Source organism: Talpa occidentalis, unplaced genomic scaffold (genome assembly GCF_014898055.3).
Source record: "Talpa occidentalis isolate TD23 unplaced genomic scaffold, MPIMG_talOcc4v2.1 talOcc4.15, whole genome shotgun sequence".
In the NCBI taxonomy this organism is placed as follows: domain Eukaryota; kingdom Metazoa; phylum Chordata; class Mammalia; order Eulipotyphla; family Talpidae; genus Talpa; species Talpa occidentalis.
Window position 1 is genome coordinate 54,134,455 of NW_023601543.1, and position 21,398 is coordinate 54,155,852.

Genomic DNA, 21,398 nt, shown 5'->3' on the forward strand with positions numbered 1-21,398 from the left:
TTGTTTCTTTGAGTTCTTTCTTGTTTTTTGATGTGAGCTTCTATTGCTATATATTTTCCTCTTATTACTGCTTTTGCTGCATCCCATACATTTAGGATATTGGTGTCCTCCTTGTCATTCAATTCAAAGAATTTTTTAATTTCTTCTTTGATCTCCTCGATAGTCCAGTGGTCTTCCAGTAGTGTGGTTTTTAATCTCAATGAGGTAGGATAGTTCCTTGCCTTCCTTTTATGGTTTATTTCTAGTTTGATGCCTTCATGGTCAGAAAAGGTTGGTATATGATTTCAATGTGTTTGTATCTGTTGATGTTTGTCTGGCCCCAGTATGTGATTGATCCTGGAGAATGATCCATGTGCGCTTGAGAAAATGTGTACTCCGTTTTTTTTGGATTTAGTGTTCTATAGATATCTGTTAAGCCCAAATGCTCTAGGTCCTTATTTAGAGCTTTAGTTTCTTTACTTATTTTTTGTCTTGTTGATCTATCCATTGTTGATAGTGGTGTGTTGAAGTCTCCACTACGTATGTGTTTCTCTGATGTCTGTTTTCAGAGAGGACAACGTTGTCTGATATATTTTGGTGCTCCCTCGTTTGGTGCGTATATGTTAATGAGTGTTATTTCTTCTTGAAGTATTGTCCCCTTGATCATAACGTAGTGACCATTGGTGTCTCTTTTCATTTTTTTGAGCATGAAGTGTGTTTTATCTAATATAAGTATAGCTGTTCCTGCTTTCTTTTTTGGTCCCTTTGCTTGTAGGATTGTTTTCCATCCTTTAACTTTGAGTCTATTTTTATCTTTTGTAGCTAAATGTGTTTCCTGGAGACAGCAAAAGGTGGTGTTTTGTTTCTTTTATTGAAGAGTTCAGTCCATTTACATTCAGAGTTAATATTGATATGTTAGCTTCTGTATTTGCCATTGTATTTGTCTTTCCTTCGATTTTATTTATTTATTCCTTTAATAACCTTTTTTTTTTGGCCTTCTTTCGTTGTTATTCGTCCCTCTGAGGTTCTGGCTTTAGGACTCCTTGTAGTATTTTTTGTAGTATGGGTTTAGTCTTAATGAAATTCCAGAGTTTCTGTTTTTCTGGGAAGGTCCTTATTCTTTCTTCATAGAGGAAGGAGAGCTTTGCGGGATAGAGTATTCTTGGTTGGCATCTGTTTTCTTGGAGTCTGTTGACTATGTCCCTCCACTCTGTCCTTGCCGTAGTGTTTCTTCAGAGAAGTCTGATCTCAGCCTGATTGGTTTTCCTTTGAATGTTATCTGTTTCTTCCCTCTTGTCAGCTTCATTATTTTTTCCTTGTCCTGGTTTCTTGGGAGCTTACTATTATGTGTCTTGCTGTATTTTTCCTTTCGTCGTGGAAGTTTGGTGTTCTTCTTCCTTCTTGTATATCAATTTTCAGCTCCTTCTTCGCATTTGGGAAGTTCTCTTCAATTATCTCCTGGAATATTTTCTCTGTTCCTACATCTCTCTCCTCTCCTTCTGGAATTCCTATAACTCTTATATTTCCTTTCCTCATGGAGTCAGATAGTTCCCGAAGTCTTTCTTCGTTCTTTTTCCTTCGTACTTCTCTTTCCTTTTCTGTTCTGGTTCTTTTTATTTCTGTGTCTTCAAGTAGTACTTATTCGTTCTTCCATTTCATCTATTCTGCTTTCATTGCTTTTCCCAGAGTTCTTTAGTTCCTCCATTAATTCTTTGATCTCCTGCATTTCTTTTACTTCCCTCTTTAGGGACTCAATTTCATTCTTCTGGCCATTGTTTTCCCTCTTTAGGGATTCAGTTTCCTTCTTCTGATCATTGTTTTCCTTTATGACTTCTGTCACTTATTAATCATGGCAATTTTAAATTCTCTTTCTGGAAGGCTCAGAAGTTCTTCCAAGGTACTGTTGTTGCAATCTGGGGGGTGGTTTTCTTTTTGTGGTGTGCTTCTTTCCTGAGGAGTTGTTAGGTTACGTGTGGTTCTTCTACTCCCTACTGTCTGTTTTCTAATTTTTCGTATGCATTGGGACACTGTGTTGCTCGGACTGGCCGGCATCCTGGGTGAACTTCTCCGCTCCCCTCTGGCTCCTCCAGGAGCCATCTCTGGCTTCTGGGGGAGCTTTCTGCTGGTTTTAGGCAGTCTTTACTGAAGAAATGTCCCTGATCTAAAATGGTGATGTGGGACGCAGTCCCTGTGCATCCGGTCTCAGGCACACTCTTCTGCGCGCCTGGTCTGCCCCGGACGTGGGTGCCTTCTCCCTCTGTGGGCTCAGACTGCTGGTTGAAAGGGGCCTGGCATGGGCTAACTTCCCAGCTGGCCACTGGGTCCTCCAGAACCCTTCTGCCCTTTTCAAGAAGTCTTTTCTTAAGAAATTTCCCTGTTCTATGGGGTGTTAGTGACTTTTTTTTCTGGTCGTTAGGTGGCGCCAGAGATCTCTCCTATAGTCCTTGGGGGGCTGCTTTTCGACGCCCCTCCCCCTGCGTGGGACGGGGAACAGAGCGAGAATGGTAGGGTAAATCTCAACGGCTTTGGGGTGCTGTGTCTGCCTTGTGCCCCACCATCATGGAGAACCCACACCCCGAATTTCGTGCCCCAGGTCTCAGTTCCAAAGCCCTCAGGTCCAGGATGCGGGCTGTTGCCCAATTCAGTGGTGCAGGAATGGCGCCTTTTGCACCCCGCTCCTGTGCCTGGGCACCTGGTTCCTGCTTACTCAGTGAGGGACTTTCACCTCAGTGAGGGCCTCTGCGCGTCTCCCTGCAAGCCTAGGTCGCAGGCGCGGGGACCTTGGCAGCCGAGATCCCGATCCGTGTTTGCTTTTCAAGCGCGCCAAGCGCACCGCTTTTCCATGCATGCTTACCAGCCGGCCCGGGGCTGTGTGCAGGTCTCCTCCAGAGTCTCTGTGTTTTCTAATGGCTCCCGGAGCAGTTTGCTCACAGCTGTGGTGAATCCTGCAGGGTTCTCCACAGCTCCTGTTCACGGGGCGTGGTGGCTGCAATAGTTCCTTTCCACTCACAGTCCCGCTTGCTGCGTAATTTGTTCTTGTTGGTCGTTTTAGTTTGTTTTTTTCCTCCTCTCTGCTGGTCGGAGAGTGCCAACTTTGTGGTCCAGGGAGGAGAGCAGGGTTCTGCGCTTTCCTCCCTTCTAGTCCTCTTTTATGGCAACTTTCTTCTTCGGGCAGTTTGCTGGAGTCCCCTGTTTTTCTTCCGTGTCCCACTTCTCACTGGGACCTGCCGCTTTTCCTCCCTATTAACTTTTTTTTAATGGGAGATGTTACTCGCAGCGTCACCTCGCCGCCATGTTGCTCCTCTCTGCTTTGGCTTTTATTATTTCTTTTCGTCTACTGGTTTTAGGGTTTTTTTGTTCTTCTTTTTCTAGTTCTTTGAGCTTTAAGATTAGGTTGTTTCTTTGAGTTCTTTCTTGTTTCTTAATGTGAGCCTCTATTGCTATATATTTTCCTATTATTACTGCTTTTGCTGCATGCCATACATTTAGGAAATTGGTGTCCTTGTCATTCAACTCAGAGAACTTTTTAATTTCATCTTTGATCTCCTCATTAGTCCAGTTATCTTCTAATAGTGTGGGTTTCAATCTCCATGAGGTAGGAGAGTTCCTTGCTTTCTTTTTATGGTTTATTTCTAGTTTGATTCCTTCATGATCAGAGAAGATGGTTGGTATAATTTCGATCTTGGTGTACCTGTTGATGTTTGTCTTGTGTCCCAGTATTTCATCAATCCTGGAGAAAGATCCGTGTGTGCTTGAGAAGAATGTGTACTCAGATTTTTTTGGGTTTAGTGTTCTGTAGATGTCTGTTAAGCCCAAGCACTCTAGATCCTTATTTAGAGCTTTAGTGTCTTTGCTTATTTTTTATCTCATTGATCTATCCATTGTTGATAGTGGAGTGTTGAAAACCCTTTTCTCTGATGTCAGTTTTCAAAGATGATAATAGTTGTCTGATATATTTTGGTGCTCCTTCGTTTGGTGAATATATGTTAATGAGTGTTATTTCTCCTTGAAGTATTGTCCCCTTGATCATAATGTAGTGACCGTTGGGGTCTCTTTTTACCTTTTTGAGTTTGAAATCTGTTTTATCTGATATTGTATTGCTGTTCCTGCTTTCTTTTTTGGTCCATTGGCTTGTAGGATTGTTTTCCATCCTTTTACTTTCAGTCTATTCTTATCATTTGAAGTTAAATGTGTTTCCTGGAGACAGCAAAAGGTTGGGTTTTGTTTCTTAATCCAGGCTGCAACTCTTTGTCTTTTTATTGAAGAGTTTAGTCCATTTACATTTAAAGTTAATATTGATATGTTAGCATCTGTATTTGCCACTGTGTTTTTCTTTCCTCTGGTTTTATTTATTTATTCTTTTACTAACTTTTTTTGGCATTCTTTTGTTATTAATCCATCTGTTGGTTCTGGCTTTAGGAGTCCTTGTAGTATTTTTTGGAGTGGGGGTTTAGTCATAATGAAATTCCTGAGTTTCTGTTTTTCTGGGAAGGTCCTTATTCTTTCTTCATAGAGGAAGGAAAGCTTTGCAGGATATTCTTGGTTGGCATTTGTTGTCTTGGAGTCTGTTGACTATGTCCCTCCACTCTCTCCTTGCCCGTAGTGTTTCTTCAGAGAAGTCTGATGTCAGTCTGATTGGTTTTCCTTTGAATGTTATCTGTTTCTTCCCTCTCGTCAGCTTCATTATTTTTTCCTTGTCTTGGATTCTTGCATGCTTTTCTATTATGTTTCTTGCTGCATTTTTCCTTTCGTCATGGAAATTTGGTGTTCTTCTTGCTTCTTGTATATCTATTTTCAGCTCCTTCATGTTTGGGAAGTTCTTCAATTATTTCCTTGTATATTTTCTCTGTTCCTATGTCTCTCTCCTCTCCTTCTGGGATTCCTATAACTCTTATATTTCTTTTCCTCATGGAGTTAGATAGTTGCCGATGTCTTTCTTCGGTCTTTTTCCTTCGTACTTCTCTTTCCTTTTCTGTTTTGGTTCTTTTTATTTCTGTGTCTTAAAGAGTACGTATTCATTCTTCCATTTCATCTATTCTGCTTTCATTCCTTTTCCCAGAGTTCTTTAGCGCCTCCATTAATTCCTTGATCTTCTACATTTCTTTTATTTTCCTCTTTAGCAACTCAATTTCATTCTTCTGATCGTTGATTATTTTCCCCTTATCATTGTTTTCCTTTATGACTTCTGTCAGTTTTTTAATCACAGCATTTTTAAATTCTCTTTCTGGAAGACTCAGAAGGTCTTTCTAGTCGCTGTCATTGCCATCTGGTGGGTGGTTTTCTTTTTGTGGTATGTTTTTCTCCTGAGGAGTTGCTAGGTTGCATGTAGTTTTTCTTCTCCCTGCTGCCTGTCTTCTAATTTGCCGTATGCGTTGGGACACTGTGCCGCTGGTACTGGCTGTCATCTTTTTGGTGTGCTCTTTGTGGATTTTCAGAAACTGGTGGTCCAAACGAGTCAAAAATACTGTTATGCCAGAAGTCCAGTGAGGCAGTGGTACTTTGAGTATTACAATGGTCGCTGTCACAGAATATTTCCTCCTTTTGTGTTTAATTACAAAGGTGTGTCTTGAAGTCCCACAAACTTCCCTGGAGGTGGGGCAGCTGGATTGCACTCTGGGTTCCAAAAATACTGGATCCCCCTCTGGGCTCTGACTTCCTGCCAGCGGGACAGGAAGTTTAGATTAGCATGAAGTAAAATTGGCTTTGTTAGTATACATGTTTAGGTTCTTATAACTACCAGCACCACAATGAGGATATAGAAAAGTTCATTTATCCCCCAGACTCCCTTATGTTACTCCTTAGTAGTCATGCCCTACCTCTACCCCTAACTCTTTGCAGCCACTGATCTGTTCTCTGTCACTGTGGCTTTCCCTTTGCCAGAATGTCATATAAAATGAATTAATATAGTATGTATATGCTTTTAAGATCCATCCTTGTTGTGGTGTATCAGACTTCTTCCTTTTTATTGCTTAGTAATATTCCATTCTATGACTATACCACAGTTCCTTTATTCACTTGCCCAGTGAAGAACATTTGGGTTGTTTATAGTTTTTGTGAATTATGAATACAGTGACTATGAACATTCATGTACAATCTTTTTGTGTGAACATGAGTTTTCATTTCTCTTGAGTAAATACCTAGGGATGGGATTCCTGGACAATATAGGGAGTAGATACTTTAACTATATAAGAAACTGCCAAATTGTTTCCCAGAGTGGTTGTTTCACTTTACATTCCCACCAGCAGTGTGTTCAGTTGTTCCACATACTCATCAGTACTGATACTGTTTAAATTTTTACATAATGTATGTTTAAGTTGAAGCTCAACTTTTTTTTTATTTTGGGCATATGTCTGGATATTCAATTTCACCACCACTTGTTTAAATCACATTTTTCCCCTGGTTGACTGCATTTACACCTTTGTCAAAAATTGAATGGCCATATTTGTGTGGGTCTGTTTCTGGATTGTTTTATTCCTTTCCATTTGATCTATTAGTCTTCCCCTTTGCCACTACCTCATTGTTTTGATTACTCTAACTTTGTAGTAATTCTTAAAATGTAGTAGTACAAAATCTTTTCCCCCTTCTCAAGTTTATTTGCCATGAATGCTTCACATTTGCCTTTCCATGTATATTATAGAATCAGTTTGTCTAAATCCACAAAAATTTCTTCTGGAGTTCTGATTGGGATATTGTTAAAATCTATAGATTAATTAGGGGAGAATTGGCATCTTTATTTTTTGTTGCGGTGAAAAATGTACCTCTAAATGATATAGTTATGTTAACAACTGACAAATTAATAAAATTTGGGGAACAAAGAAATTCACAAATATATTTAACTATTTTATTTTATTTTTTTAAAGATTTATTTATTTATTTATACAAGCACTGGGTACAGTCAGAAGCGGAGGAGGGTGAGAGAATTCACCAGAGCCAGAGCGGGGAGCAGAGCAGGCAGAAGGACCGAAGTACACTGCTGAGGGGAGCAGCAGGTGGCAGGAGAGGTCTGCGCGCCATGTGGGACCCTCCTCCGGTGGCCGGGGAGCAGCCGGGGATGGAACTGGCGCTGCAGAGGCTGCGGGCATCTTCGCAACCCAGCGCCCAACTGCTGCGCCACTGGGGAGGCCCCTATTTAACTATTTTAAATTGTATAATTCAGTGGCATTTAGTGCATTCACAATATTGTATAACCACCACCTCTGTTTACAAGACATTTTCATCACACCAAAAAGACGTGCCATATCTATTGTTCCTTATGTCTGCCAACCCCTAAACTCTGGTGACCACTAATCTGCTTTCTGGCTCTATAAATTTGCCTATTAAGGATTTATTATATAAAATAATCATATAATATGTGACCTTTTGTGTCTGGCTACTTGTACTTGCATGTTTGTAAGGTTCATCTAAATTGTAGCATGTATTAATATTTTGTTCCTTTTTATCGCTGAATAGTATTCCATTGCATGTATGTACTGTTTGTTTATCCATCATTTGTTAATGGGAATTTGGGTTGTTTCCTCCTTTTAACTGTTATAGATGATGTTGCTATAGTTATTTTTGTGCAGGTTTCTATGTAGATACGTATTTTCATATCTCTTGGGCATATATTTAGAAATAGAATTGCTGGGTCATATGGTAATTCCATGTTTAGCTCTTTAAGGAACTAGCAAACTTTTCTACAACTGCAGGAGAATTGACATCTTAGGTATATTGAGTCTTCTAATCTGTGTGCATGATATGAGCACATGATATGAGAACATATTTAGTCTTCTTAAAATTTCAATTATCATTGTTTCCTAATTTTTTTATTTCTTATATCATTGCTCATTTTTGTACAATAATTGATTTCTCCCCTCAATGGTAATACCCAAAATTCTTCCACCACCACTGCAACCATGAACAGTTACTATAGTCCTTTGTGCTCTTCCCTCCTGTTTGACCCTTTCCCCTCCCCTGCTGTATGCCTCAGATCTAGTGGTTTGCCTGCAAGTTTTCTTTTTCCTGACCCTTTGTTCAGTTGCCCTGTATCCCACCTATAAGTGAAATCATCCAGTATTTTTTCTTTCTTCTTCTGACTTATTTCACTTAGCATAGTCCTTTCCAGCTCTATCCATGTTGGGACAAATGGCGTGAGTTTATCTTTTTTGATCATTTGTTTGGAGAGGCATTTAGGCTGTTTCCATATCTTACTATTGTAAATAGTGCTGTAAAAATATAGGAATGCAGGTTTCCTTTTGAACTAATGTTTTTGTGTCCTTTGGGTAGATTCCTAGGAGCAAAATTGCTGGGTCATATGGTAGATCCATTTTAAGTATTTTAAGGGTCCTCCACACAGATTTCCATAGTTTTTAGACCAGTTTATACACCTACCAGGAGTGTAAAAGATGGTTAGATGGTTCCTTTGTTCTTGCTAGTTTTTTTTTTTTTTTAAATATGGGCCATTGTCAGTGGTGTGAGGTGATATCCCATTGTGGTTTTGGTTTGCATTTTCCTCATAATTAGTGATGTTGAACATTTTTTCGTAAAGCTGTTGGCCATTTGCATTTCTTCTTAGGAGAAGTGTTGTTTTAGGTCTTCTGCCCATTTTTTGACTAGATTTGTTTTGTTTTTATTGAGTTGTGTAAGCTTTTTGTAGATCTTTAATATCAGTCCCTTATCAGTTGAATGGTGTACAAATATTTTCTCCCATTTAGTAAAGTGTCTCTTCATTTTGAAGAATGTCCTTGAGATTTTTATTGGAATTGCTTTGAATCTGTAAATTGCTTTTGGTAGGATGGCCATTTTGATAATATTAATTCTTACAAACCAGGAGCAGGGAATGTCTTTCCATTTCTTTGTGTCTTCTAGTTCTTTTAACAATGTTTTGTAATTTTCTTTGTATGGATCTTTCACCATCTTTGTTAGGTTTATTCCCAGGCATTTAATTTTTGGGGTACAATTATAAATGGGGTAGTTTCCTTAATTTCTTCCTCTTTAGAATGATTGTTTGCATAGATGAAGACTACTGAATTTTTGTGTGTTGATTTTGTAACCTGCTACTTTCCTAAACTGATTTATTTTAATTAGTTCTTCCATGGAGTTTTTAGTGTTCTCTCTTTGAATATATTATCATATCAACTGCAAACAATGATAATTTTACTTCCTTCCCTATTTGGATTCCTTGTATGTCTTTCTCTTGCCTAATTGCTCGAGCTAAGACTTCCAGTGTTATATTGAAAAGCAGTGGTGAGAGTGGACATCCTTGTCTTGTTCTAGATCTTAAAGGGAAGGCTTTCTATTTTCACCATTAAGAATGATGTTGCCTGGGCCTCCTCTGGTGGCCCTCCCCGATTGAGCACTGGGCTGCGAAGCTGCCTACAGCCTCTGCAGCGCCAGTTCAATCCCCGGCCGCCGGCAAGGGTCCCACATGGTGCACAGACTTCTCCTGCCCCCAGCAGCTCCCCTCAGCAGTGTATTTCGTCAGTCTGTCTGTTCTGTTCCCTGGTGAATTCTCTCACCCTCCTGTGCTTCTGACTGTGCCCAGTGCTTGTATAAATAAATAAATCTTTTCAAAAAAAAAGAATGGTGTTGCCTGTGGGTTTGTGGTATATGATTTTTATTATGTTATGTCCTTTTTATCCCTAGTATTTCAAAGTCCTTCATCATAAATTGATTTAGAGTTTATCAAATCCTTCTTCAGCATCAATTGATATGATCATATGGTTTTTATTTTTCTTTTTGCTGATATATTGAATTACATTCATTGATTTTCGGATGTTGAACCATCCTTGTATCCCTGAAATAAATTCCACTTGTTTGCGGTGTATTATCCTTTTGATGCATTGTTGAATTTGTTTTGCCTAGATTTTATTGAGGAATTTTGCATTTGTGTTCATTAGGAGGATTGGCTGGTAGTTCTCTTTTTTTTTGTTTTGTCTTTGTTTTGTTTTGATTTTAATGCAATGTTGGACTAGTGAAATGTATTTTTTAGTATTCCTTCTTTCTCAGTTTTTTGAAACAGTTTTTATAGGATAGTCACTAATTAATCTTTGAACGTTTGGTGGAACTCATTTGTGAAACCATCTGGTTCTGAACTTTTGTTTTGGAGGAGGGTTTTGATTATGGTTTTAATTTCTGTGCTTGTAATTGGTTTATTTAGGTTTTCTGTTTCTTCTTTATTCAGCTTTGGATGATTGTATAATTCTAGATTGTGAACTTGTTTGCATATAAATGTTCATAACAATCTCTGACTAACCTCTGGATTTCTGCTGTGTCTGTTGTTATTTTTTCTTTCATTTATGATCCTATTTATTTGAGTTTTTTCCCTTTTCATCTTTGTGAGCCTGGCTCTAGGTTTGTGTATTTTCTTTACTTTTTTAAAGAACCATCTTTTGATTTCATTGATTTTTTTTAAAGATTTATTTATTTGTACAAGAACCGGGGTACAGGCCAGACCTGCAGGAGGGTGGGAGGAGTCACCAGAGACAGAGCAGAGAACAGAACAGGCAGACTGACTGAAATACACTGCTTAGGGGAGTAGCGGGTGAAACAGGAGAGGTCTGCCACACCATGTGGGTATCTCCCTGGCCCACCGGAATCGAACCCACACTGCAGAGGCTGTGGACAGCTTCACAGTGCTGTGCTGCAACCGTCATGCCACCAGGGAGGCCCGATTTCCCTGATCTTTTGAATTGTCTTTATTTCTATTTCATTTATTTCTGCTTGAATTTTTATTACTTCCTTTCTTCTACTGGCTTTTGGGGGTTTTTTGTTGTTGTTATTTTTTTCTAGTTTTTTGAGATAGAAGGTTAGGTTGTTTCTTTGGATTTTTTCTTGTTTCTTGATCAGCCCACATTACTATATACTTTCCTTTTATTACTGCTTCGCTATATCCCATATTTTCTCGAAATTTGTGTCACTGCCATTTGTCTCAAGGTATTTTTTAAATTTTTTCTTTGATCTCCTCATTAATCCAGTGGTCTTTCAGTAGCATGTTGTTTAGTCTCCATGTAGTGGGGGAGTTTCTTGCTATCTTTTCATAGCTGGTTTCTAGTTTGATGTCTTTATGGTCAGAGAAGATAGTTGGTATGATTTCGGTCTTCATGTATTTTTTGATGTGTGTCTTGTGACACAGTCTGTGATCAATCTTGGAGAATGATCATGTGTGCTTGAGAAAAATGTGTATTTAGGTTTTTTTGGGGGGGGATGGTTGGGGGGGTTTGCAGTGTCCTATCGATGTCTGTTAGGCTCATTTGTGTTCTAGGTCTTTTTTTAGGGCTACTGTGTCCTTGTTAACTTTTTGTATCTTTGATTTGTCCCTTTGTGAGAGTGGGGTGTTGAGGTCTTCTGCTACTTATGTATTTTCTCTAATGTCTATTTTCAGAGATGATAGTAATTGTCTACTGTGTTTGGTGTTCCTTCATTTGGTGAGTATATATTAATGAATGATATATCCCGGTGTATTGTCTCCTTGATCAGTATATAGTGTCCATCTATGTCTCATCACATTTTTAGCATGAAGTCTATTTTGTCTGATATAAATACAGCTATACCTGCCTTCTCTTTGGGTCCATCTGCTTGTAGAATTGTTTTCCAACCCTTTACTTTCAATCTGTCTTTATCTTTTCCACTTAGGTGTATTTCCCAGAGATAGCAGAAAGTTGGATTCTGTTTCTAATCCAGCATTCTACTCTGTGTCTTTTGATTGGTGAGTTCAGTCTATATGTTTAGGGTGATTATTGACACATGGAAGTCTGTAATTGCCATTTTGTTCATTGTTTTGTGGTTCTGTTCAGTACCTTGCACAGTTCTTCCTGTTTATTCCTCTATTGGTTTAGATTTTTTTTAAAGATTTATTTATTTATGCATACAAGAGCTGGGGTACACACCAGAGATGCCTGGGGGTGAGAGGATTCACCAGAGACAGAGCAGGGAACAAACAGAACAGGCAGACTGGCTGAAATACACTGCTGAGGGGAGCAGCGGGAGAGACAGGAGAGGTCTGCCTCGCCATGTGGGTTGCTCCCTGGCCGGCCAGGGATTGAACTCATGCTGCAGAGGCTGTGGACTGCTTCATAGTGCAGTGCTTAACCCCTTGTGCCACCAGGGAGGTCCTGGTTTAGATTTTAAGGCTTCTTGTAATATTTCTTGGAGTGGGGGTTTAGTAGAAGTGAATTTCTGAAGATTTTGTTTGTTTGAGAAGGTCCTTATTTTTCCCTCATAGAGGAAGAAGAACTTTGCAGGATAAAGTATTCTTGGTTGAGCATTTTTTGTCTCGGAGTTTTTTGAATCTGTTGCTCCATTCTCTTCTCCAGTAGTGTTTCTATTGAGGATTTTGGTATCTGTATTTATGAGGAATATTGGTCTGTAATTTTGTTTTCTTATACTCTATGTTTGGTATCAAAGCAATGTTGTCCTCAAAGAATGAGTTTGGAAAGTTTCACTCCTCTTCTATATTCTGGAAGTGGTTGTGCAAGAATGTAAAATTTGTGAATGCAACCACGCAGGCCTGGAGATTCCTTTTTTTTTTTTTTTCCTTACATCTTTTTCAGGTTTTAAGTATGGATTAATTTTCTCTACTAGACACAGGATTATTCAGGTCATTTATTTCGTATTAGATGACATTTAATACTTTGTGTCATTTGAGAAATTCATCTAAGTAAGAGAACTTATGGGCATAATGTTGTTTGGGGTACTACCCTATTATCCTTTTAATGTCTGTGTGATCTTTTATTTATTTATTTTATTTATTTATGCACACAAGAACTAGAGGTGCAGAGGGCGACAGGATTCACCAGAGACAGAGTGGGGTGCAGAACAGGTGGATCCACTGAAATACACTGCAGAGGCGAGAAGCGGGCAAGACAGGAGAAGTCTGCTGTGCCATGTGGGTCAGCTCCCTGGCCGGGGATCAAACTCATGCCACAGTGGCTGGAGATTGATAACACTGATACTTTAACCCCTGCGCCACCAAGGAGGCTCCTGTCTGTGAGGTCTTTAGTGAAATCTCCCTTTACATTCTTGGTATTTGTACTTTGTAGCATAGTCTTTTTTTCTTTGTCATTCTTGCTGGCATTTTATAAATTTAATTGATCTTTTCAAAGGGTCAGCTTTTTACATTTAAAAATTTTTATGACTTTATATTACCAAGGATTAACTTATTTCTACTTACCTTGTTCTTTCTGATGCTATTATAAATTAAATTATTTTCTTAATTTTGTTTATAGATGGTTCATTGTTAGTGTACAGAAACACAACTGATATTTGTCTTTCTTCTATCCTGCAGCTTTACTCCATTCTATTATTGGCACTAATAGTTTCATTTTTTAAGATTCTTTAGGATTTTTTATACATATTATAAGGTTATCGACAAATATTTCCTTACAATTTCAATGTTTTTTCTTTCTTTTTCTTACCTAATTGCTCTGGATTGTACAATGATGAATAGTCGTGGTGGAAGTAAACATCCATATCTCATTCTTCATCATGTGGAAAGAATTCAGTCTTTCACTATTGAGTGTGATAGTTGCAGTAGGTTTTCATAAGCACCTTTTATCATATTGGTCAATTGTTTGGTGACTTTCTAGATCTCTGGGTGTTTTTATCTTGAATGGATGTTTGATTTTGTCACGTTTTTCCTTCATCAACTGAGATGTTCATGTATTTTCCTTCATTTTATTTATGGGATAGATTACATTATTTTCTTTATAGAAAAAGCTATATATGTTTGTCATTGAACCTTAAGTAACTTTTAATATTCTCTAACAACATATAAATCTGTTTTCTTTTGCAGTAGTTGGGTAGCACAGTCTTTTTTTTTTTTTTAAGATTTTATTTATTTATACAAGCACTGGGTACAGTCAGAAGCACGGGAGGGTGAGAGAATTCTCCAGAGCCAGAGCGGGGAACAGAACAGGCAGACTGACAAAATACACTGCTGAGGGGGGCAGTGGGCAGCAGGAGAGGTCTGCGCTCCATGTGGGACCCTCGCCCGGTGGCGGGGGATCGAACCAGCACTGCAGAGGCTGCGGGCAGCTTTGCAACCCAGCACTCAACAGCTGCGCCACTGGGGAGGCCCGGGTATCACAGTCTTATAGAGTGCTTAGATCACAGCCCCTGCTCTTTTATTTTTTATTTTTTGAAAGAGTTTGAAAAGGATTGGTGTTTTTCTTTACTCAGTAGAATTCACCAATGAAGCCAAGTGGCTGGGCTTTTCTTTTTTGGAAACCTTTTTTTTTAATATATTTATTTATTTATACAAGCAGTGGGTACAGTCAGAAGCGCGGGAGGGTGAGAGAATTCACCAGAGCCAGAGCAGGGAGCAGAGCAGGCAGAAGGACCAAAGTACACTGCTGAGGGGAGCAGCGGGAGGCAGGAGAGGTTTGCGCGCCATGTGGGACCCTCACCCTGGGATCGAACCAGCGCTGCAGAGGCTGCGGGCAGCTTCGCAACCCAGCTCTCAACCGCTGCGCCACCAGGGAGACCCATTTTTTGGAAACCTTTTGATTGCTGATTCAATCTCTATACTTATCGGTCAGTTCTGATTCTCTTTCTTCTTAATTCAGTTTAGGTAATTTATGTGCTTCTATGAACTTGACCTTTTTATATAGTTTATTTAGTTTGTTGGCATACAGTTGTTCATCACAATCTTTACACTCTTATTTCTGCAAGGTTTGCATTAATGTTCCTTTTTTCATTTCTAATTTTAGGTATTATGTCTTCACTCTTCCTTGTCAGTCTAACTAGATACTTCCCTATCTTGTTGATCTTTTTTTTCAAAGAAACTAACTTTTGATTTTACTGATTTCTCTTGTTTTTCTATCCTCTATTTCATTTATTTCTATTCAAATCTTTTTTTTTTTTTTTGAGGGTAAGATGCACAAGGTTGCCAGTGGCCTCTCTCCCCACATCACCGGTTGCCCTGTTGGGGAAGAAAGAGGCCCCCAGGGCACAGACTGTGCCAGCAAAATGCTCCATGACACCCGTTCTGTTCCAAACTTTATGATTTCTATCATTTTGTGAGCTTTGGGTTTGTTTTTTTCTTTTATTCCTGCTTTGTTAAAATGTGAAGTTAGGTTACTGATTTGAGATCTTCCTTATTTTTTAATGTAGGCATTTATATCTATAATTTTCTCTCTGAGTACTGCTTTTGCTGCATCCCATAAGTTTAAGTATGTTGTGCTTTTGTTTTTGTTCATCTCAAAGAAATCACACTTCTAATTTGTTCTTTGAACCACTAATTGTTTCAGAGTATATTACTTAATTTCTACCTATTTTTGAATTTTTCAAAGATTTATTTTCATCTATTTATGCATACAAGAACTGGGGTGTTAGGCCAAAGGTGCAGGGTGATTAGAGGATTCACCAGAGACAGAGTAAGAAGCAGAACAGGCAGATCTACTGAAATACACTGCTGAGGGGATCAGCAGGAGAGACAGGGGAGGTCTGCTGTGCCATGTGGGTTAGTTCCCTGGCTAGGGATTGAACTCATGCCACAGTGGCTTTGATAACTTGATAGCACTGAGACTTTAACCCCTGCACCACCAGGGGAAGCCCCTATTTGTGGATTTTCTAGTTTTCCTTTTGTTACAATTTATAGTTTCATTCCATTAATACTTTAAAATTTATGGTGATTCATTTTGTAGCCTAAAATATGGTCTGTTGTGGAGAATGTTCCATGTACGCTTGAGAAAAATCTGGTATTTGGGGTTGAAATGTTCAGTATATGTCTATTAGGTCTACTTGGTTTATAGTTTTGTTCAAATTTTCCATTTCCTTATTGATCTTATTTCTGAATGGTCTATCCACTACTGAAAATGTATTGTTCTCCCCTACTGTTACTAAGAGCTTGTATGTTTTTTCCTTCAATTCTGTCAGTGTTTGCTTCATGTATTTTGAAGCTCTGTTGGGGGGGGGTGTGTGTTTTCTGAGTTCTAAGATTTATTCCTGCTATACATTGCTTGTGTATGTCTTTTCATTATTTATATTCCACAGATGAGTGGAACTATCCAATAGCTGTCTTTCACTTTTTGACTTATTTCACTTAACATAATCATCTTCAGGTGCATCCATTTTGTCCCAAATGCCACTCTTTCATCTTTTTACAAAGCTGTGTAGTATTCCTCTGAATATATATTACAAAATTTCGTTAGCCATTTGTCTGTTGAAGGGCACTTGGGTTGGTTCCATGACATGGCAGTTATGGATCTTGCTGCTATATACAAGGTATAGATAAATCTTTTTTATTAGAGTTTTTATATTATTTGGATAAATACCTAATAGAGGTGTTGCCATGTCATAGAGAATTTCCATTTTAATTTTTTTAAGAAATCTCCATGCCATTTTGCAGAGAAGTTGTACCAACTTGCATTCCCACCAACATTTGTTGATTCATTTCTTCTTTATATGGACCACTGTCATGGGTGAGGTAGCATCTCAGTATGGCATTAATATGCATTTCCCTTATATAAGTTATGTTGAACAATTTCCATATGTCTGTAGGCCATCTGAATTTTTTCTTTCAAAAAGTGTATTAAAGTCCTTTGCCCAGTTTTGATTGGATTGTTTTTTTGTTGTTGTTGTTGGATTGTATAAGCACTTTGTAAATTTTGGAGATTAACCCCTTCTCAGATGTATGGTATGCAAATATTTTTTTTTCCATTCTGTAGTTTGCATTTTTGTTTTTTGTGGTTTCTTTTGTGGCACAAAAGCTTTTAAGTTTGACATAATCCCACTTGTTCATTTTCATTTTTGTTTCCCTTGCTGTCAGGATTGAGTCTCCAAACACAAAAATGTCCTGTAGTGTATCCCCTATATTTACTTACAATTATTTTATACTTTTACTTTCTACATCCAGATCTTCATTTTGAATCAGTCCATCTTGAATTAATATTTGTGCATGGAGTTAAGTATGGGTTTTGTTTCATTTTTTGTTTTAAGTGGCTATCCATGTTTCACAGTACCATTTATTAGAGAGACTATCTTTTCTTCACTGTGTAGCCCTAGCTCCTTTGTCAATTATTAACTGTGCATATTTATATAGATTTATCTCTGGGCTTTCAGTTCTTTCCATTCATCTCAGTTTCTATTTTTGTTCCAGTACCATACTGTTTTGATTACTTTTGCTGTGTAATATAGTTTGAAGTCAGGAAGTGTGATGTCATCATTTTTCTTTTTTTTCCTCTCAAGATTGTTTTTGCTATTCAGGGCCTTTTCTGGTTCCATATAAATGTAATAGTTGCTTGTTCTATTTCCTAGAAAAAAATCTTTGGTATTTTGATAGGTATTGCATTGAATCTGTAAATTGCTTTGGGCAACATTTGGCCATTTTAATGATATTAATTCTTCCAATCCATGAGCATGGGATATCTTTTCATTTCTTTGTGTTGCCTTTCATTTCCTTTAACAGAGTTTTATAGTTTTTGATACATGCTCTTCACCTCCTTCGTTAAGTTTATGCTGTGATTGTAAATGGGATTCTATTCTTCATTTCCCTTTATTCTGATACATTTTTACATATACAAATGCCACTGGTTTTAGTGTATTGCTTTTTTATCCTGCCACTTTACTGTATTTGTTTATTATTTCTAGAAGTTTTTTTGATAGTCTTTGGTTTCTCTATTTATTTTAACATGTCATCTGCGAATTATGACTGTTTTATTTCTTCTTTTCCAATTTGCCTTCCTTTTATGCCTTTGTCTTGCCAAGTTCCTTTAGCCAGTACTTCCAATACTATGTTGAATAATAGTTGTGTTAGTGGACATCCCTATGCTGTTGCTTATCTTAGTGGGACTATTTCAGCTTTTCACCATTGAATATCATGTTGTCTGTGGGTTTTTCATATATGGCTTTTATGGTCTTTAAATAAGTTCCATGTATTCCCAATTTTTTGTGTTATTATCATTAATGGATGTTGGTTCTTTTTTTAATTTTTTTTAATTTATTCATGCATACAAGAACTGGGGTACAGACCAAAGGTGCAGGAGGGTGAGAGGATTCACCAGACAGAGTGGGGAACAGAACAGGCAGACTGACTGAAATATACTGCTAAGGGGAGCAGCAGGCAAGACAGGAGAGGTCTGCCGCACCATGTGGGTGTCTCCTTGGCCTGCCAGGATTGAACCTGCGCTGCAGAGGCTGCGGACAGCCTTCACAGCACTGTGCTCAACCAGCTGCGCCACAAGGGAGGCCCTGGATGTTGGTTCTTATTGAATGCTTTTTCAGCATCTATTGAGATGATCATGTAATTTTAGTCTTCCTTTTTGTTGATCCGGTGAATCCCATTGATTGATTTTCATGTTAAAACAGCCTTGCATCTCTTGGATGAAGCCTACTTCATCATGATGGATGATTTTTTTTTTTTTTTTTTACTGACTAAAAATTTATTTTTTTAAATCTCTCATATTTTACATCATTGTTCATTTTTAAACAATATTTGCTTCCCCCTACCCCCTCAGGTGTAGTCCCCATAGAGTTTACCCTCACCAGTGCACCCATGCACCATCACCTCAGCCCCCGTGCGCCTCCCTCCCTCCCTCTGATCCCTCTCTCTCCTCCTCCCTCGCAATATGTCTCTGATTTATAATTGTTCATTTTTGCCTTGTTGTGTTTTGTACTGTTATTATTTTTCTACACCAATGTCTTATTTGGTTCCCCTGTATTCCTGCTATAAGTGAAACCATAATGGATGATTCTCTTGATACATTGCTGTATTCTGTTTTCTAGGATTTTGTTGAGGATTTTTCTACCTGTGTTCATCAGAGATTAGTCTATACTTCTTTTTATTGTACTATCTTTTTTGGTTTTGGAATCAGGGTAATGTTGGCTTCATAGAATGTGTTGGGGAGTTTTCCTCTCTTTTCAATTTTTTGAAGAGATTGAGTAGGATAGGTATTAGATCTCCTTTGACAGTTTAGTAGAATTCAGTAGATGAAACATCTGGTCCTGGGGTTTTTATTTCTGCACTTGTGATTAGACTGTTTAAGCTGTCTGTTTCATCCTGGTTCAATCTTGGGAGGTTGTGTGAGTCTACAAATTTCTCCATTTCTCCTAAGTTGTCCAGTTTGTTTGCATAAAGATATTCATAGTAAGTTCTTATAGTCCTTTGTATTTCTGCAGTTTTTGTAATTTCGCCTCTTTTGTTTCTGATTCTATTTATTTGGGTTTTCTCTCTTCTTAGTGAAACTAGCCAAAGGTTTGTCAATATTGTTTATTTTTTAAAAGAACCACCTCTCCCTTTCACTGATATTTTGCACTGTTTTGGTTTTCTTTTCCATTTATTTCTACTCTAATATTTATGATTTCCTTTCTTCTACTGATTTTTGGATTTGTTTTTTCTTCTTTTTCTAGTTCCTTCAACTGCAAGGAACTAGAAATATAAAATATATTTTATATTTTGATACCTTGGTTTTGTTTTAGTTTTTGTTTTTATGTGGATCTGTATTGCTATAAACTTCCAATATAGTACTGCCTGTAGGACATCCCATAGGGTCTGATAGCTTGTCTCTCCATTTTCATTACTCTCTAGATACTTTTTAATCTCTTATCTGATTTCTTCATTGACCCAGGAGTTGTTCCGAAGCATTATTTTTTTTAGTCTCTACATGTTTTGGTTTATTCTGGAATTCTTTTTGTGGTTAATTCCTTTCTGTACAGCATTGTGGTCTGTGAAGATGCTTGATACAATTTCTGTTTATATATATTTTCTGAGGTATGTTTTATGTCCTAGTATATGATCTGTTCTTGAGAATGTTCTGGGTACGCTAGAGAATATAGTGTATATATTTCCTTTGGGATGGAAAGCTCTATGAATGTCCAATAAATCCATGTGCTCTAACACTTCATCTGAGACCTTTATTTCTTTGTTAATTTTCTGTCTGGATGATCTACCCCTTCTGCCAGTGCCATGTTGATATCTCCAACAATGATTATATTTTTGTCTATATGTCGTTTTGGGTTAATTGTTGTTTTATGTTATTCGTCGTTCCTGTATTAAATGCATAAATAGTAATAACAGTTATATCTTCTTGATGAATTGTTCCACTGATGATTATATAATGTCCGTCTTTGTCCCTGATTACATTTTTATTGAAAATCTAGTTCATCTGATAAGAGAATAGCCATTCTTCATTCTCTTTGTGAATTTTTAGCATGTATAACCTTCCTCCAACCTTTTATTTTTAGTTTGATTCTATATTTTGGTTTTAAATGGCTATCTTGTAAACAAATTATCAGTGGCTGAAACTTTTTACCTATATTGTTAGTCTATGAGTTTTAATTGGTATATTCAGACCATTCACATTTAGGGTGATTATTCATATGGCTGTTTATTATCAGTCATTTTGTTTTTTATTGTTTATATTTCTGTTGTTTCTTTTTCCATTTTTTTACTCTCTCTGGACAGCTTTCCTTAACATTTCTATTAAATTATTTGCTTCTTTGTCTGTGGGTATCTATTTTGCATTTTTTGGTTAGTGGTTACCATAGGGGCTATACATAAATTCCTATGTTTTAAGTCCTTTATGAGCTGGTGTCTGCTCTTCAACACTTAACAATACAGGTTCTATTTCTTCCTCCCTTTTAGTATTTTGTGTCTTCTCATAATATTCTTACCCATGCTTCTGGTTTTGTATTTCTTTTGTCATTTTGCGTAAGAATTTGTGTTTCATTTTTTTTCTTGTGGAAGAACTTCATTCAATATTCCTTTTTTAAAAATACTTATTTATGCATACAAGAACTGGGGTACAGGCAAGAGGTGCAGGGGGTGAGAGGATTCACCAGAGACAGAGTGGGGAACAGAACAAGCAGATCGACTGAAATACACTGCTGAGGGGAGCAGCGGGCAAGTCAGGAAAGGTCTGCTGCGCCATGTAGGTAGCTCCCTGGTGGCAGATTGAACTTGTGTTGCAGTGACTTCGGATAGCTTCATAGGTTGTGTCTTAACCCCTTGTGCCACCAGGGAAGCCCTCATTCAATATTTCTTGAAGGGCAGTTGCTGGTAAATTCCAGTAGCTTCTATTTTTCTAGGAAAACCATTATTTCAGCATTATACTTGAATGATAATTTTGTAGGATAGAATATCCATACCTTGCAGTTGTCTTTTAGGTTTGTGAACACTGCCTTCCTCTTCTTGCCTGGAGAGTATCTGGGCTGAAGTCTGTGAAAAGCCTATTTTGGGAGCCTTTGTAAGTTGTTTTATTTCCTTGTTTCCTGTAATTTTTTTTCCTTTTTCTTTGATTTTTTTTTTTTTAAGATTTATTTATTTGTTTATTTATACAAGCACTGGGTATAGTCAGAAGCGCAGGAGGGTGAGAGAATTCACCAGAGTCAGAGCAGGGAGCAGAACAGTCAGAAGGACTGAAGTACACTGCTGAGGGGAGCAGCGGGTGGCAGGAGAGGTCTGCGCCATGTAGGACCCTCCTCAGTGGCCGGGGAGCAGCTGGGGA

The 21,398-nt window shown here is 37.9% G+C and overlaps 1 protein-coding gene across 1 annotated transcript in view; it reads left to right on the forward strand.

The window, feature by feature from the left end:
- The window catches only part of PHF8 (PHD finger protein 8), a 143,886-nt gene that overhangs the window by 109,286 nt on the left and 13,202 nt on the right, over positions 1-21,398 (forward strand). The window contains 1 exon segment of the mRNA XM_054695897.1: positions 11,590-11,662. Coding sequence (XP_054551872.1) covers positions 11,590-11,662 — 73 coding nt within the window.